Here is a 19,911-nt window from a genome sequence, read left to right as displayed (position 1 = left end):
TATGCTGGTTTTTCTTCTGACAGGCAGTGCATATCCATTTACTCTATTTATTTCTGTTCATGGAACTTTCAGTGAGCAATGCTCCTCAGGAATTCTGTCATGTTCACAAAGGAGACAATTTATTCACATTTTTTTAAATCGCAGTCAATGACTAAATGAAGAATGTGGTATTTTTATTTTGTAAAAGGCTCTCTCCAATGCTCCTGCAGCTCCAACAATGTGAATAATAGAAACTGTTGAATGCGTATTTGAGAATTGTAACTGCCTACTCCTAACCTTGCGAGAAAATGGAGAATTGCCTGACAGAACACAAAACTACAATATTGATATAAACAATGGAACATGTTGAGAACACTCAGCCACTCTGGCAGTATCTATGCAGAGAGAAACAGAGCAAATGTTTCAATATGATGGCCTGGATGCCTGATTCAGTTTTGAGATTTCGTAAAGATAAGAACTTGAACATGGATTGCTTCAAAACCAAGGCATTCTGATACAGTCTGTTTTTTAAAGATGCTATCACAAGCTGTAATTTTGCAGGTTAATGGTTAGTTAATTGTTCAGGGTATTATCTAATCATGCCTTAAGAATAACAACCAGGTATGAGTTTGCAACAGGGGTAAGGGATCGAGGCAGCGACAGGCTGGGGTTAGATGCCAAATTGCTTGTTGATCCTGCTGAGGGCATCTGAAACAATATCAAGCTCCTGTCGAAGTTCCCTCACAACGTTTGTAATGCTCTTGGTGTCCTTCAGAACGTCCACAGTCTGTGTGTATGGATTGTACCTCACACCGAATGGGCGCTTGATGGTCTTTGCAAATTCCCTTCAAAAACAGAATTGATAAAATTAGGGTTGAAAAGGTTTCTGTATCAACATACCAAAAGAGAGTTTCTTAAGATAAACTGATCAGAAGATCCCAGGTTCTAAGCCTGGTTAGTGTTAAGCCAGCTGGTCTCATTAGTGGGACAATTTGGCTTCAGTAGCATTGGATGAAAAAAGAAAAGCAGCCTGGGGTTGCCACTTCTTCTTACTCTCCATTAACTTGCTCTCTTAAGTGTACCAAATGAGCTATATCAAACAGTTACGTTGTGGTCCATTTGCTGGTTAAAAGAGCCTGTGTATTTTGATCGAAAAGGCTGAAATATGAAGGGTGACCACTTGTGCAAGGTACCAAAGGGCTTATAAGAGTCATTGTCTTCTGGAAAAGTGGATAGAAAAAAAAGGAGCATGTTCTTAGCCTATAATTTGTTTCCACATGTGTATTTACCAGGACAAGTAACTGAATTGGAATCAGGTTGATTTTCACTTCTATCATTAGAGAAAAGTTTGAAATTATTAAGGCTTTCTCAGCCCCAAGCTGAGATCAATTAAATCAAAGAACAAACATTCTTGGGCCTTCTTGATAAGCAGGGCTCAACTGGGTGTCTCTTCAATGGAACTCTTCACTTAATTTTAGTCTCATTACTTTTCAAATAGCTTACATAGATTTATTGCACTTATCAGATAGTCTAATTCAATAAGATAGTGAGCTAAATAGATGTCTAAATGTTTTCCTGAGAAGAGTGGAGTTGATTACCTGTCTTTTTTGTAATCTGTAGCCAAAGTAAGGTACATAAGAGCTGGAAAAGAGATAACTTGACATTTTTCAGGATCTATTGTCAACATATGATGGAAATTAAAGTTCCTTTTGCTCCACTTGACATATTTTTTGTTGTCCATTTTGCAGAATAATTCAACTTTATAATTAAGATGCCAATTTATTGTCAATTAATGTTGAATAAGATGAATGTTGACAGGAGCCAGTTTGACACCACCCCAACTCATTTCACAGGTAACATATTTTTACCACAATAGCTTAAAGTGGATTTAAGTTCAGATCATGGCATTGAAAGTTCAGTGTTTAATTCACTATCTTCCTCATACCAGAACTTCTGCTTACCTCATCTTCTCTTTGGCATCTTCAAAACTTTCTGAAACAAAGTAGACATCTTGGAATGTAGTGATGAGACACTCCTGCTTGCAAGTGACTTTTGGATCGAAAGGCTTCACTTTGGAATTTCCTGAGAGTGAGTACTACAAAATTCACAAAGAGCAGATTAGTGTTCCTGAAAAGTATGAAGTGCAGTTGCTATCTTGCCATTTAGTTGAAACAAACAAATGCAAATGAAACAATGTGACAGAAGTTGCAAGGAATAGGAGAGATTCTGAGTTAATATCAAACATATAACTTGTTGCTGTCTGTGGATGTTAAGAGAGGAGAAACGGAAGAAGGTACAGAGTTTCAGAGTTTGTGGACCTGGCAATAAATACTTTGCAGTAGAATCTGGTGCAATGAGTATCAAAGTCAATTTAGTGAAGAGGATGGATAAACCTGGAGGATGTTTATTTGGAGTTTAGAATGAACAAGAGAAGAGCAATGCCCACTGGCACTGTGATAAAATAACGAAAAACATGGTCAGGTTACAATGGTGAAAGTGAGATTGGAGACGAGGAGAAAGTTACAATGACAGTTTCTTCAAGCTTTGGATAATTTCAAATGTAGCATGCACAAAGGAAAGCAGTGACAATAGAATGGGTAATCCCTTGGGTGAATTTTACAGACCCATCTGGGTATTTAAAGGCAGAAATGTTGAGAATGAAGCACTGCTACCAACCACCAGTCCCCCATATCACAGGAGGTGCAGTTATCCTATGCACCCTTAAACCTATTGAGGCTTTTAAGTGGCTAATTAAGCACTTCATTCCTCCTCTGCTGCTACAACACAGATTGCTGGGGAAGGCAGAAAGGAGGTGATCAGCCCAACAGACTTCATTGCTTGGACTAATGATGAGCAAGACATAAATATTTCTTCAGGGGGTTGCTAGAGACATAGCAGAGGCACCTATGCGCAGGATTGTAACCACAGTCTCCATCCCTGATCTCCAAAATCCTCCACACCATCCACCACCACTTGACAGGGATCTCCTACCTCCGCCCAATTTAAATATCTGGATTTATACTGAGTCCAGGAGTCACAGCCATTCTTCTCAGAACTCCTCTTGGACTCGGCAATGGGTGCTACACTGAACTGGCTCTGCTGGGGTGACAAAGCGACTGCACCATTCAGGTTGCCTGGCAGCTCTCAGAATGGGACTTCCTACTGCATGAAGTCTGAAGTCATAAAGGCCATTCCCAGTGTATTATCACTGTGGATTAGAGTGGTGCTGGAAAAGCACAGTAGTTCAGGCAGCATCCGAGGAGCAGGAAAATCAACGTTTTGGGCAAAAGCCCTTCATCAGGAATTACCTATTATCACTGTGGGGAAGACAAATTTCAAGTTGGCAAGGTGTCAACCAACCTTTTGACTGGAGAAACTGACAAATATGTCCCTCTTGTAACATTCACCTCACCTCATTGAAATGTTAATTATGTGAAATCATTGTACTGTCCACACAGGGTGACACTAACCTTCAGTTCACTGACAGAAGATAGTAGACCAGCTCCATAGACTCTGAGTTGGCCATCTTGCTTACACAAACCAAATTCCACAGTAAAAAAATAGCACTGTAAAATTAATCAACAGTGAACAGTCATAAACAAAGCACAATCAACAGCTTATATCATATCATTGTAGTTTCCAAATGAATCACAATTTAATGTAACTTACTGTGGCTAGTTTCTGAACTGCTTCATCAGAAGCTCCCAGAGAAGCCAAGCCAATCTCCTGGGAAAACTGAGCAAAACTCGGTTCAGCCAGAAGAGGAACGTGTCCCATCATCTCGTGGCATGTGTCACTGAAAAAGAAGCACAACAGAAAGGAATTGCTATAAATTATTGTGGTAGGTCTACTTGACATTTCACAAGCATATGAGCCGAAGAAATAGCAGGAGACCATTCATCATTTTGATGGTGCACTGTAATTTAATATGATAATATCTGATCATATTATTTAACTGTCCCTTCCTGTAGGATCCATATATTCCTTAACAACTAAAACTAATCCATTTCATTTTGAAAAAAACTTAACAGCTAAACATCCACTATGTTTTGGGATGCAGAATTTCAAGGATTCACAAGCATTTGTGTGAAGAAATTTTCTCCCATCTTAAAATTAGATTGCAGTCTTTTATGATGAGACTCTCTCCCTTCATTCTAGATTGGAGAAAGTGAGGACTGCAGATGCTGGAGATCAGAGCTGAAAATATGTTGCTGGAAAAGTGCAGCAGGTCAGGCAGCATCCAAGGAACAGGAGAATCGACCTTCATTCTAGATTCCCAATCAGGACATATAGGTAGGTGTATCAAGCACTGAGGTTGTCACCTAGACAGGGAACGAAACGTCTGCAACACAAATTCCCAGCTCGGCGAACAGAACCACAACAACGAGCACCCGAGCTACAAATCTTCTCACAAACTTGGATCATTTAAAATAAAATGGAACAAAATCAACTGGCTCCAGTTCTATCCTTCATGAACTTTAAGGGCAGCACAGTGGCTCAGTGATTAGCACTGCAGCCTCACAACATCAGGGTCCCAGGTTCGATTCCAGCCTCGGGCTACTGTCTGTGTGGAGTTTGCACATTCTCCCTGTGCCTGCGTGGGTTTCCTCCGGGTGCTCCAGTTTCCTCCCACAGTCCAAAGATGTGCAGGTCAGGTGAATTGGCAATGCTAAATTGCCCATAGAGTTAGGTGCATTAGTCAGAGGGAAATGGGTCTGGGTGGGTTACTCTTCGGAGGGTCGGTGTGGACTCTTTGGGCTGAAGGGCCTGTTTCCATACTGTAGGGAATCTAATCTAATCTAAAAAAACTATCTTCTGGAATAGAAGACTCACATGATTTTATAAGCCATTCTTCCTGGGCTTCTATTGCACATTGGTCATGGAAAGCAGAGACACTTGTTATACTGATGCTTTCATCAGAAAAGTATCCGAGTATTAGGATTTATCCAGAAATCTTATTAGAGATGCTAACATTCTGTTTACTTTCAGCAGTTCAATTATTACAAATGTACTGGAGGTAGCTCTAATAGTTCTGACTACTCAGTCTCACACCCAGCCACTGCCAATAAAAGACTCACGGTTCAGGGGTGTAGAGGGGATCTGAGCTGTGTCTCACATATTGAGTACAGTGGAACACCCGAAATGCCAGACCAGCCAGGAAATCTCGGGGAGACAGATAACCAGCTACTGGTCGTATAGTGAATCCAGTCCTTTCTGAAAGATAAGAGACAGGTGTTATCGTGATAATAGTAATAATAAAATCTATAACTTGAGCAATTAAATAAGTTATATGAATAGAAAATATCATAATTTTATTCCATATTGATAGATAATTTGGTAATAAAACAAAAAAGCCTCATTATACATTCTTGGCTGTGAACAAAGATTTCTGTTAATCTAGCTGCAACTAAGCCACAGAAATTGCTTGATTACAGCTCTTCCCCTGTAATCTTGTGTTTATTGCACAATTTTTATTTACATAAGATAAGTAAAATCCACTTACACCACCACCGACGCTCAGTGTTTACAATATATAAATAAATGTGTTACAGAAATTTGTAAAGATTCATAGACAGTACTTTCCAAACCCAAGACAACTTCCATCTAAAAGGTCGAGGGCACCAGATATATGGGAACACCACCACCTACAAGCTCCACTCCAAGTCACACACCAGCCTGACTTGGAAATAGATCACTGTTTCTTCAATGTCATTGGTCAAAATTGTGTTTTCCCTTCTCTAAGGGCATTGCAGGTCTACCTACAGCACATAGGCTCTAGCGGTTGAAAAATGCAGCTCACCAAGGGCAACTGGGGATGGAAAATAAATCTGACTAGCCAGCAATGCCCACAACCCACAAATGAATAAAGAAAAGTGCTTGTAATTTCTGCCATTGCAACATAAAGGTCTAAATGACAGATATGTTAATACAGCCTTATAAAAGTAAGTTTCTTTTAAGAAAGTAAAAAGTTATGAATGAATGACTATTAATTTCCAGATGTTCCACGCATGCTATTGTTACTATTGGATTCATTGGTTCTATACAGGTGAATGAACATTTAAAAAACCATACACTGGCATGAACAGTGTAAAGGGTCATTGGGGATGGATGCAAGGGAATGCTTTGGAATGGAGGGTATAGAGAGCATTGGGAGTGAGTGAATGAGCATGGCTTGGTATCCTAGGTCTGAGGGGCACTGGGGGGGGGGGGGGGGGGCGGGGAGGAGGGGAGGTGGGGGGAGGTGAGACAGAGGACCATAACTTGGGAAGTGAACATGGTGACTATAAAAGTTTAGTTCATAAATGTCATAGCATCTAAATCTCCTATGGTGTGATATGAGTTACCAAACCACAGAGAACGTGATTTATAGCACACAACATTAGAAAGTATAAAATACAACATTTAGAGGGCAATACTGTGTCCTCTTGTGATTATAATGCACTGCTCTTACAAATCATTTAATGGCTCTGCAATTTTCTTACCAAAAAATAGACTGGGATAAATAATTTTCCCATGGTTGCTGTGACTCACCTTTTAGGAACCTGGATACATCCTCCAACTGCGGAATATTATCCTCCCTATAGCCACAATACTTTGTCAGCAGAGGCAAATTCTTCAAATATTCTCTGCAGGCATGGGTTGGATACAGCTTGGTCAGCTCTCGGAAAACTGTGCCCCAAGTCTTCACTTCTTCCTCTGTGAATTCCACCCGTGGAATAGGCTCACCACTGCAGAGACAGGTCATGGTCAATCAAGAACAGTCTGGCACCTTGGCAGGCAACAGTTACATACCATCTGAATCCATCGCAACACCTAGTGTCTGTCTGCAACTATCTCATTAATATGTACCCAAAATGGTTGGACTCCAATTACCAGATATTTAGGCCTGGGGAATGGAAAAGCTTTGCAATTTATACTTTTAATGTCAGTGTAAAATATTTCCTAGGTCAGGTACAGCATTGCTGAAGCATTTTCTGTTTTTTCTCAACTTTAAATGCAGCATCTGTGACCTCTAATGGTAGGTCAAATGAATACCAACTAATGGAAAATTATGAATAGATCAAATTTGATTCCTACTGTTCCAAATTTATTCTGTGAGAAATTTTTTCTAGTCAATAGTTGAAAACAGATTTTTAAATTATTAAAATAGTAAGTCTCTCATAGAGTCATAGCACTGTACAGCAATGGAAACAGACCCTTCAGTCCAACTCATCCATGCTGACCAGATATCCTAAATTAATCAAGTCCCACTTGCCAGCATTTGGCCCATACACCTCTAGCACCAATCAATCTGCATGTTCATCCATACCATTCAATTTGGAACTATGTAGCAAAGCTGGCTCAAACTCCTGGAATTCCTTCCCTAAGGGCATTATGGGTCTACTTATAGCACATGGACTGTAATGGTTCAAGAAGGCAGCTCAACACCACCTTCTCAAGGACAAATATGGACAGTCAATAAATTCTGGCCAGTCAGCAATGCCCACTTGCCATGATAGAACAAAGAAAGATGCTTGTAGTTTCTGCTATTGCTTCACTGTCAATCAAAATCCTCAAACAGCATTCTAGGTGTGGTTTCACCATGTGAACAGTTGCAGCTCAAGACAGCACCACACCATCATCTTCTCAAGGGAAGGTGGAGATGGAAAACAAATGTTATCCTAGCCCTTTAAATTCACATCTGAAATAAGTCCAGAGGCCGGTATCGCATCGACAAGTCACCCTTTATTTACACATGGAGAGTCCTTGACACTGTTCCAGCTTCCTCAGGGCCAGCTCTCAGACCCAGCAGAACCTCTGACACTCCTATTTATATCTGTCAGCCAGGGCTCCCTGACTGGACCAGATTAATAGCCCCAATCAAGGAACTCATATTCTAGAGGTCCACCTTGCTGACCATGTTGTAACCACTACAACATCCTGTGAGCAAATTATTTTAAAAACTCAACTTGTAGCCAGCTCAACCCAACAATTACCCTTTTTTTTTCAACATGCTGTTACACTTCCAAAACAACCAGTGTCAAATTTGCTTTTACACGTCCCCCTTTTGTCCAGTCTTGGACCCAATTTCCAAATGTAAATTCCAATACACAGACAGGGCTAAGTGCATTGGCCTTTGATCTCTGCTACATTGGTTTCAATCCAGCATAGACAGATTAGATGAAAGCTCACTTCTCCTGTTGTCTGTCAGGTATCTACATAAATTAGTCTGTCTTGTCTCAATCCAATTCATAAATGGATACAAGCCAGAATTAGATTTTGCACTAAATATTTAATTTTAGTCAGGAAGCCTCAGAATGATCAACTTGGAAAATGGGAATCTGTCATACTATTGTTCTGAGACCTTAATAGTAGAATAGGTAGGAGGGATTTTACTGTGTCTAAAAAACATAATTCCTAACATTATGGAACAATTCAAAGGGGTTTAAGCTTTTACTTGATGCTATATGGGATGTGGAACTGCTTGAGACTGATCCAAAACGAGTGAAATGATAAATGATCCAATGCTCAGCCTCAACATTCCTCATATTGATAATTTAAAAATTCAATATGAGAAAAAAGATTAAAAATTATTTCTGGTGGAGTCTGTCACACAATGTGAGTTGTCTAAAACCCACTGCAAACACTCCAGCAGTTGTCTATTATCCTGATTCAAAATTCTGGAACTCCCTCCTTAATGGTACTGTGGATGAACTTATGTGAAATGGACTGCAGTGGTCCAAGATGGCGGCTCACTAGCACCTTCTCAACGGTAATGAGGATGTACAGTGGATGCTGGTCCAGCCAGTGATGTCCACACCCTATGAGTGAATAAAAAGATTCCCACCTCTGCCAATTGCCACAGCTCCCTCAACTTGCCCCAACTTGACCTGCATTGGCTTCTGCAGATGACAGAGTAACAGTGTAAACTGTAACATTGCCAGACACTAAATTTTAAGTCAGCATTTTGATACAGTAATATCAAATAATTTCACTATGAATGGGTGAAAAAGGGAGATGGTATAAACTTCAAGACCGCTGTCAACACACTTACTGTTTGTAGGCCATGGCCAGATCTGCAAAGTATTTTCTCCTTTTTCGGTAGACATTGTCTTTGAATCCCTGTCAATATCAAGGCAAACAGATAAGAAAGCAGTCAGCTAGTGTCAGAGTCATTGCGAAACTTAGTTAGGAAAGTAATTGTGAAAAGAAACTTTAAATAGTAATAACAATACATGGAGTGTATCAAAATACACTTCAATGAACCTAGGAGGTAAAAAAAAAAATCAGGCATAGTATACCAAACCCTTCAAACCCAGAAGGTCTCACATTCAGTCACTAGCCTGTTCTGAATTAGCCAGTGTTATTCCAGGCAGTAGGGTTATTACTATTAGTCCCAGTATCCCAGCCCAGTCTCAGTCTCCATCTAACAGCAGCACCCACAACCATTCATCCATCTCAAATGGAAACTAGGTCCCTAGTCAAGAGGAATTGGCTCAAGTAATCCACAAACTAACACTGATATAGCTCAAGTGTGGAGGATGCAATTTTAATTCTGTGTAAATGGATAGCTTTTGAATGAGTTAGAATCTCATGTGAAAAGTGGGTTGCAGGAGATCTAGCCAGGAACGATCACAGCCCCGAAGAGGAGAGAAAACAAGAGCAAAAAGAATCAGAAGCACAGCAAAAGAAATAGCAACTCTCAGTTCAGTTCATAGTCTAAATTGTGCTACAGAATATCATGGCATGAGCAGCTCCCGACACTGGAAGCATGCAACTTGTGGTAGTAAATGCAAGAAAAAGATCACTTAGGAGAGATTTGGGGCTATTCCACAACTGTGAGGGAAAATCGGTAAGTGAAATGTTCCCAGTTCACTATAACATGGTTCACAACACTGTCAATTTTGTGTTTACTTTCCTGAGGTTTATTAGGTGCAGTAGTGGAAGTTCTATTATTTAATTATTATTTTGTGGTCATAAGGTACCTGCTGCTGACACCATCCAAAATACAGCATTCCATTTCCAACACTGACATTACTGACCATAGATATTCACGCTAAATTGCAAAGTTAGCAGGGAGTAGCTTTAGTCTGCAGCATGGCAGACTGGGGAAAGGTGGGATTATGCCCACAGTATGCCATTACACTTTTACCTGAAAGTCAGTCATGCTTCTGTCGGTACAGAAGAGATAACATTGACCCACAGATAACAGATCTCGAGTAAAGAATGACATGAACATCATCATCATGGTATTTTAAGAAAAATCTGCAAACAAAGCTGACAGGAATAACCAGAAGAAGGAAGTGAGAGTGGAGTGCACCAAAGAATTTCATACCGGATGATCTGCATCCAGGTCTGAGCCATACATTAGCACCCGGTTCGCACATTTGTCCAGATCAGAAATCTTCTTTGGAAACCAAGGAGTTTCCATTTCTGTAAAGACAGACAAATAACTAAACTTCACACAGAACCATATCACCAGGAGCAAATAAATAAGATTAGCAAACAGCACCCTCCCATCATTTGCACATTTCACCAAGATGAGCTACATTTGCACCAAGAAACAAAACCTTTGGAAAATGGATGAGAATTGTAGAACTCTACAGGATACAGCCATGACGACTGGAGAAAAGGTTAGAGAATCTTATTCTGTCACGGAAAGACAGACAAATAGAATACCCTGCACTGCGAATATCAATTGGAAACAGGCTTGCATTTCAATGTATAAGCACAAAGATTTCAACGTGGACAGTGTCAACAACTGTGTCTGTCAGGTCCAACTCAAATCCAATAATATAGGACACCAACTTGCAGATCGTTTCAGAGAACATCTCTGGGACACCCGCATCAACCCACCCCACCCCCTCGTGGGTGAACATTTCAACTCTCCTCCCACTCCACCAAGGACATGCAGGTCCTGGACCTCCTCCATCACCAAGCCCTAACCACCCGACACCTAGAGGAAGAATACCTATTGCATTCTCAGCAACCTTCCCCCTCACCTCCACCCCCATCCCATTTACCTGTCAGCACCCCGGCCCACAAGCCTCATTCCTGATGAAGGGCTTATGCCCAAAACATCGAGTCTCCTGATCCTTGGATACTGCCTGACTTGCAGTGCTTTTCCAGCACCACACTCTCGACTCTGATCTGCAGCATCTGCAATCCTCACTTTCTCCTAATACATCACAAAAATCTGAAGTCCACCTCAGAGTCCTAAACATAATTTTCCATGTATTTTGAAATGAACAAATTTTCAATTAATATCACACATCTGTATTGAAATATAAATATGTTCAGAAATTATAGACTAAAAATAACACATATTTATATCCGGAGAGCAATAATGAGCTTATATTCTATTCTTAGGTTGAAAAACAAAGTTATTATCAAGAGATAATGCTTTATATTTTTTTTTAGATTAGATTAGATTACTGACAGTGTGGAAACAGGCCCTTCGGCCCAACAAGTCCACAACGACCCGCCGAAGCGCAACCCACCCATACCCCTACATTTACCCCTATACCTAACACTACGGGCAATTTAGCATGGCCAATTCACCTGACCTGCACATCTTTGGACTGTGGGAGGAAACCAGAGCACCCGGAGGAAACCCACGCAGACATGGGGAGAACGTGCAAACTCCACACAGTCAGTTGCCTGAGTTGGGAATTGAACCCAGGTCTCTGGCGCTATGAGGCAGCAGTGCTAACCACTGTGCCACCGTGCCCCATTATTTATATAGGAACAATTATTTATAATAGAAATACTCTACATTCCTAAGATGAGGGCACAGTTATTACAATGAAATAATATTCAATATTTATGACAGAAAGAGGGAACACAGGTGGATAATATTCCATTTTGTATTGAGAAGCAAACATATCATAGACGGGTGACATTCAATATTCATTGAGAGAGAGAGAGCAAAAGAGAGCGAAAGAGAGGGCAACATATATTATCATTGATAATATTTCATAATTACAGATAATATTCTATTGTTATAGAGAGTAAAAAAGCTTGTTATCTTGGATAATGCATATCTTTAAAGAGAAGGATGCTTATTAGAGCTGAGTAATGTGCCATGCATATAAAGAGAAATGCACATATTATAGATGAGTAATATTCACATGTATAAAAACAGTAACACACAAGTTATAAAGGAGTAATATCCACATGCATAAAGAGGAAAACACAGTTATAAATGAGTAATATGTGTATAAAGGAAGGCACATTATTTTTCAGTAATGCAGATTCTTGTAATGTATTTTTTATTATTCTTTTGTACAAATTCCCCACATTATTTGTCATTCTTATTTACACATTCCTCCCTAACATAATTGAATCTTTTCATCTTCCTGTATAAGCAGCTTTGTTTACAATTCCCCTATTGGGTTATAATTTCTATTGGTACATTTACCTTGTAACAATTATATTCTCTATTCATGGATTTCCTCATTGTATTTGTTGTGTTTATTTAAACATTCATTTGTGTTTTTTGAATTATATTTTTGCATGAAAAAGTTATGTTATATTCATCTATTTCCCTACAAGACTTACAATTTCTTTTTGTATGTTTCCCAGATTATGAATCATTTATTTTTATACATTTAGTTACACCACAAAATGTCTATTATCTTTACAATTTCTATTTGTGACATTATTCCATTTATAATTTCTATTCAGACATTTTACACATTATAATTACAAAAACAAATTATGAATTAAATTAATAAAATGAGAAGACTAAAGTATACCACCATTTGTGCTTTTTATCACTGTTCCTCTATTGTCTTACCCATTATAATGTTGACTACATGCAATCGTTTCTTAGTTTATATTATTGCATATTTTTTGATAATATGTTTTAGGCTCCAGAATGCCTTATATGATCACTTCCTGTACTCATTAACTTTTTGAATACACTTTGTGACATTTATTTGAACAGATAGGTAGTATTTTGGAACAAAAATGAAATGTCCGACTATACATACCATCAACATTAAGGGAATAAATTTGTACATCTGTGTGATAAACAAAATAATGATTTTAACCATTTTAATTTATTGACATCCCTCAAAGGATAAGCTTTATTCATGGAATTCTATTCTACGGAAGACAGATTATCTTATTCAGAGTGTATGATTGTATTTCTTTGTGCAAACAACTCAAGAGACACATTAGGGATAATTAGACAATAACACAAACGCACAAGAAGCATTGTCACAAAGTGGCACACCCATAGGTTGACACTGATATATTCATTTGCTCAGCAAGCGTGATCCAGCTGCAGCAACAAATAACATGCTCAAGCTGTCATGCACTGACATACCAACAGTACAATGACACACATGCAGCTATGCCCATTGCTAATGGTGCATCTTCGTATAACAGGCCCATTGCAAAGCAGACACCATTTCAGCATGACATTCTGATGGTGATGCATTGACATGTTTCTTACCACCACCGTGTGCATAGGAGTTGTCAGGTGGATTCAGGGTGACCACATTAACATGACTTTTCAAAATTTGGATGATTTCATTGAGTTGTTCTCGGTTACTGTCACAATCCAAGAAAATCTCAAATTCAGAATTCCTTTGCTTAGATTTTCGAGACTCGATGTGAACTAGATTCACATGTTTTTCCTGGAGAGTCAATACAAGCAATATAGAAAATTGTGATGTTCAAATGCAAATTATTGAAAAATATACAACAGGACTTTAATTGTTTAGAATGCTTTCTTTTATCTCAAACATGGGCAAAAATACATGCTACACTCAACCAGCCTCAACCCAGAATCCAAAACAAAACATCTGTCAAGTACAATTCTGTGGTTGGGCAGCATTCAATGAATAATCCACAGTATGTTATATTAACAACAAATTTAAGATCATAATGAGCTCGTAACATTACTTATTTATCAATTTACTTTGATACGCAGGAATCTGCCTCTGAAAACAAAAGTTATATGTTCAAGCTTTGCACTGTTTTCAATTATCCATGAGTGGGAGCCTAGAGTTATCCATTGCTTTCTCCATGGCGATGCCTCTGCCAGAGTTGACTTGCAAACCAATCAGCACCCTTTTCCCTGTCGTAAAAATTATTGAAATCATTGGAAATTGAGCATCATAATATTTGTCCTGTTCTATGTGAGATTAAAAGCTTCTGCAATATTTCTCTCTTTTCTCTTTGACGTTCTATACTACGCTGTAACTGGAAATATAAAACGTTTCATTAACTTTAACTGTGAAATAATTCATAAAACAATCTCAAGTCAGTTAAAGTGCAATTGAAGAAAGCAGATGTGATTACAAGTAAACACAAATATGGTGCTTGCCTAACGTACCCCTCCGCAAAGGTTTGGTTTGGAGTTGGGATCTAACCAGGGCACCAATAAAGCCTTAAACTGGGACAATAGCCCAAACACTGTCCCTAACAGAGAAGATCCATACAGAACAGTCCAACAGAAACAGAGATCATTAGGCTGAGAGTTCAGCCCACCTGAATCAACTGCTGCAGCCACAAATAGGTGAATTCCTGGGATTAAATCCATTCAGACTGGACAGTGAAACTACACTGGATTGCAAGCCCTAAGTGACTACACTGGCTGTACTAAAGCAGGCTGAGTTCCTTCTATTTTACTGCTTTGCAAAATCTTGCCCTGTTCTTAAATAACTTTAGTATACCCAGTAGCAAAAGCACTATTTCTTAGTTTAAAGCTTTTAGAGAAATGAAGTACTCAGCAGGTCTGGGCGGAGGAGATAAACTAGTCTTAACATTTCAGATTGATAGTCTTTCATTCAAACTGGATTGCTTTCTCCAGAGAATTTGCCTGACCTGCTGTATGGTTCCAATAATTTATATTCTTAATTCAGGTTGCATTAGTACATTGTCTGTGCTATTTGTTAATTGTTCACTAAGTGCTCTTAAAGCGTTCTAAAGTTAAATTCATCCACTTTTCTTTGGGGTGAAATAAGTAGGAAGATTAGGTTAATGACTAATACTGAGGAGATTTAGAGAAAGTGTTCAGGAGTTCAACACATCCATTAATTAACCTGGTTTAAACAGGCAGTCCTTTCATGACTCATCCAGACTTTACGGTGACAAGTCAATAACTTAATTTACTTAGTGTGTAATTTACTTGAATAATTCAATTGTTTAAAAAGAAACATATTTGTAGTGATTGTAACAAGGGCATCCAGTGGACCTCAGAATATTAATTACCTGATTAACAGCCCCAATCAGGGAGCACTGGCTGACAGATAAGAACAGTTCACTCAGAGTTGGCTCTGAAAGAGCTGGATCACTGTCAAGTACTATACATGCTTAAATAAAGGGTGACTTGGTGACAGGATACCAGCCTGTGTGGAGTTATGTCAGTGGCAACAAGAGAGAAAGAAATGCTCCTGAAGAAATTCACCGACATCAGTCAGCTTTGAGTTGGGGTAAGCATTTTTGGCATCATGCCTTTATTTGGGATGTTTGGCTCATTCGATCCTGCTATTGAATACGGGGCCCAGTATGTGAAAAGAATGTGTTATTTGTGACAGGCACATGACAGTGGGGCAGATGAAAAGTAATGAGTAACTCACCTGACAGCTTGTGGACCCACAGCCTTTTTGATTACTATGAGCTTAACATCTCCTGAGGCACCATCTTTCAAGAGTTAATGGATTTAGTTAAGGAATATTATGACCCCAAGTCTCCTCTAATTCAGAGATGCTATTGGTTTTACTCGGCAAATTGAAAACCAGTGGAATCTATGTTGGGATTTTTTATGAGGTTAAGATGACTGGCAGAGGCATGTGACTTTGGTTTAACCTTTCATGAGATGCTGAGAGACTGTTTGCTATGTGAAATTAATGAAGTAACCATGAAAAAGCATCTATTGCTGAAGCCCAGTTGGACTTCCAACAGGCACTACAACTGGGTTTTCCATTAGAAAATGTGGTAAGTGGAGCATATGAGTTGTAGGGTACTCTGAAGGAAGTGAACACCCTCACTATTCTGACTGACGCATCCAGGAGAGTGCACACCCTGGTAAGCCCACCTACAGCTGGTTTGGAACAGTTACGTTGCTGAGCAACATCCAAAGCAGAACCAATCAAAATAAATGTCTGGTTAAACGATCACCATTTCTAATGCAGGGTGAAATCAATACTGCTCTATCAGTGATTGCAGAACTAGTCTTTAACAAAATTTGCTCTGGACTCCAACCCTTAAGTTTGCGTGAGACCTTGGCTAGACCCAGAACTTATAATAGGAACTCCAACCATTTAAAGGTGCAACTTTGGTTCCAGACTCCGTATGAGAAGCAGCAGGTTCAGTTATCACGGGTTGTAGTAAAAGACTCAGCCCCAAGCTTGATGGGGCGAAATTGATTGAGGAAGATTCACTTGATTGGCTCAACATTTTTTGATTAGAAAATGGCTGCCCGAGTGAAGTTCTAATTAAATACCCTTTTAGGAATGCCTAGGGACTATCAAAGGCGTTAAGACCACCTTGCATATTGACTAGGAAGCAATTCCATGGATCTGCAAGGTCTGTCTAGTACCAGTTGACTTGCGTGCAAAAGTAGAGACAGTATCAGGAGGCTGGGAAGTGAAGGAATGATTAAACCAGTCTGGTTTGTGAAATGGGCAGCACCAGTCATATTGACTGAAGCCTGATGGATCGGTTCACCTTTGTGGGATTTAAAAAAAAACGGTAAACCACTTCTCACAGCTGGATAAGTACCCAATACCTCACACAGAGGATTGATATGCAAAGCTGTCGAAGGGCTGTCCTTCACAAAGCTGGACATGGACCATGTATACCTGCAACTGCAGTTTGATGAGGATTCCCAGAAGTATGTTACAATTAATACCCATTGATATATTAATTATTGTACCAATATATGAGATTGGGGTATCATCAGCTTGTGCCATTTTTCAGCAGTGATGGACAATATTTTACAAGGTCTAGCCCAGGTTGTGATTTATCTGGATGACTGCGAATAACAGGGAACAACAACAAGGATCACTTAGAGAACTCAGAGATTTCTCCAAGGTGGGCAGACACATTAGAAGGGAAGATTATGTATTCCAAGCACCCTAAATGACCAGGTGGTACTCGTTGTAAGTTAAAGTGAGGGTGATCAAAGGTGCCCCAGCTCCCATATCTGTACCGGAGTGTAGGTCTTTACTTGGATTGGTGAATTAATTCAGAAAGTTCATACATAACCTGACCTCTATCCTGGCACATCGGCTTTTGAAAAAAGGTCAGCCTTGGAAATAGTCTCCTAGCCAAGACATAGCCTTTAGGAAAGTGAAGAAGCAACTATCATCTAAGGGCTTGAGGAGATGAATACCCAATAGCATTCTTCCCAGAATTTGGTTGATGCAGAGCGCAAATATGCCCAGATAGAGGAGGTCATCTCTGGTGTAAGAAAGTTCCACTAATACTTTTATGGACATAAATTTGTAACAGTAACAGACCACAAACCCATGCTAGAATTACTCAAAATGGACAAAACCATGTCACCCATAGCTTCAGGTTGAATTCGGCAGTGTACTCTCATTGTAAGTGCGTACAATTGCAACACTGACCGGGAGCCAAATAACAAATGCAAATGTTTTGAGCTGCCTCTCACTGAGAGATGCACCACTGGTGGTGCAGCCCCTGGAAGAATCCATTTTGGTTATACACATTCGGGACACCCTTCTGGTCACAACTGACAGCGTCAAACTATGGACTCAAAAAGATCCAGTCCTGACAAAACTAAAACAGCTGAGAGTGATAGGGGAAACAAAAGGGCGGTCACAATTGGAATCAAAACCTTTCTGGGCCAAGTGAGACTAGATGACAGTAGAGGACAGTATTTTAATATGAGGAGCGAGAATGATTGTCCCAAGCAAAGGTCGCGGCTAGATACTGGCTGAACTCCACCAGGAGAAAGTGAGGACTGCATATGCTGGAGATCAGAGCTGAAAAATGTGTTGCTGGAAAAGCACAGCAGGTCAGGCAGCATCCAAGGAGCAGGAGAATCAATGTTTCGGGCATAAGCTTGAAGAAGGGCTTATGCACAAGCCTGAAGAAGGGCTTATGCCCGAAACGTCGATTCTCCTGCTCCTTGGATGCTGCCTGATCTGCTGCGCTTTTCCAGCAACACATTTTTCAGCTCTGAACTCCACCAGGGTCATACAGGAATCACCAGGGTCATTCAAAAGGATGATATTGGCGACAAGTTATGTCTGGTGGCCAGGGTTAGATGCAGACATAGTTGTATTGGTGGGGCAGTGTCCAACAGGACACAAATTACTCCCTGCAGCTCCCCCATATTTGTGGGAATGGCCAGGTAAACCCTGGGCTTGGTTCCATGTCGACTATGCCAAGCCTTTCATGGTTTCAATGTTCTTAATCATTGTGAACACCCACTCAAAGTGGTTAGATATGCATAGTGTTCATTCATCAAACACATGGATGACAACAGAATAACTGCGAGCATCTTTTGCAATACAAGGACTCCTAGAAGTGTTGATCAAAGACAACTAGCTATCATTTACCAATAGGGAATTTGAATGTTTCCTAAAGTTGAATGGCATTTAAGGATAGCTCCATGCCATTCATTGTCCAATGGTCTAGTGGAAAGAGCAGTCCAAACTTTGAAGGCAAATTTAATGAAGCAAGACAATTTTGACCATGTGATGGCTCTTGGACTTCTCATCTAATTCTCCGATACACCACACAACAATCCACATTGCTCAGAATCCTACAAGACTCTGCCCATTATTTTCTATCATACAAGGTGCTATAAGCTTTAATCTTGAAATAAGGAAAATATACTCCTTCAAAATTTAGAGCTGCAGAAATTGCAGATGGCATCCAAGAGACATGGGGCTGCAGTTTGGTATTAATGAAAATCTGTAAATAGCTAAAGAATGCACCTCCTTATGTGTATATAAAGTGCTCCTAGATGTGAGATTTCCAGGCTCGAGATTTAATGATAATAGGCACTTGGCACCTACACAAGACCAGAACGTGTGAGTTACAGTACTGCAAACCAGATATTAACAGAGATTAAAGTCTCAAAACTGCTTGCAGCGCATGTTTGTGTAAGGTGATTGTCAAAGGTGTGAACATGAATGAGTAACAGTGACAAAGAGACAGAGAGAAATAGCATGATGTTTTCTTTGAGTGTGCACCAATTGTGTTACCTGGAAGAGTTTCAGTGCTTTCGCAAGCCCGCCGACTTCATTTTTGAGTGAGAAGACCACAGCAACTCGTCCCCGTTCTACAGACACATTGCAATTCTCTTTATTCTCCTTATTCTCTTCAATTTTATTGAAATTCGATTTGTTGATCTGTTGAATATAAAAAGACAACAATAAAGATGAGAGAGTAACAGCAGCAAGGATTGGACTGTGCTGGGGGCTGTATACTCAGAGATAGCAGGCTATAGGAAAAGACTGGGATTGTAGGTTCAAGGGAACTCATGTGGCCTATATTGCTGTAGCTAAGAATAGGATAACTAATAATGAGACTATTAGCACAGGTAAGGTCAAGAAGCAAAGTTAATATTAATAGTTTAAACAAGGTAGAAGGAAGCATATGTCAGGTATAAACAGGATAGATCGAGTGAATCCTTAGAAGAGTATAAAGAAAGTAGGAATATACTTAAGAGGGAAATCAGGAGGGCAAAATGAGGACATGAGATAGCTTTGGCAAATAGAATTAAGGAGAATCCAAAGGGTTTTTACAAATACATTAAGGACAACAGATAACTAGGGAGAGAATAGGGCCCCTCAAAGATCAGCAAGGTGGCCTTTGTGTGGAGCCACAGAAAATGGGGGAGATACTAAATGAATATTTTGCATCAGTATTTACTGTGGAAAAGGATATGGAAGATATAGACTGTAGAGAAATAGATGGTGACATCTTGCAAAATGACCAGATTACAGAGGAGGAAGTGCT

At 39.7% G+C, this 19,911-nt stretch overlaps 1 protein-coding gene across 2 annotated transcripts in view; it reads right to left on the bottom strand.

The window, feature by feature from the left end:
- Positions 1-468: 468 nt before the first annotated feature.
- LOC122557902 (tryptophan 5-hydroxylase 1) overlaps positions 469-19,911 on the bottom strand; it is a 25,941-nt gene continuing 6,498 nt past the window's right edge. Inside the window, exons 2-12 of one of the 2 annotated variants that reach the window (XM_043706107.1) lie at positions 19,155-19,301; positions 13,421-13,604; positions 12,954-12,983; positions 10,295-10,392; positions 9,014-9,081; positions 6,511-6,707; positions 5,058-5,193; positions 3,649-3,775; positions 3,450-3,545; positions 1,941-2,074; positions 469-824 (exon numbers count right to left, since the gene is read on the bottom strand). In XM_043706107.1, the coding sequence (XP_043562042.1) occupies positions 650-824; positions 1,941-2,074; positions 3,450-3,545; positions 3,649-3,775; positions 5,058-5,193; positions 6,511-6,707; positions 9,014-9,081; positions 10,295-10,392; positions 12,954-12,983; positions 13,421-13,604; positions 19,155-19,301 (1,392 nt within the window). In that variant the 3' untranslated portion in view covers positions 469-649. The remainder of the gene's footprint in view (positions 825-1,940; positions 2,075-3,449; positions 3,546-3,648; positions 3,776-5,057; positions 5,194-6,510; positions 6,708-9,013; positions 9,082-10,294; positions 10,393-12,953; positions 12,984-13,420; positions 13,605-19,154; positions 19,302-19,911) is intronic. The other variant, XM_043706108.1, reaches the window with a different exon arrangement.

Source organism: Chiloscyllium plagiosum, chromosome 16 (assembly GCF_004010195.1).
Source record: "Chiloscyllium plagiosum isolate BGI_BamShark_2017 chromosome 16, ASM401019v2, whole genome shotgun sequence".
NCBI classification, from domain to species: domain Eukaryota; kingdom Metazoa; phylum Chordata; class Chondrichthyes; order Orectolobiformes; family Hemiscylliidae; genus Chiloscyllium; species Chiloscyllium plagiosum.
This window is presented reverse-complemented; position numbering and strand designations above follow the sequence as displayed.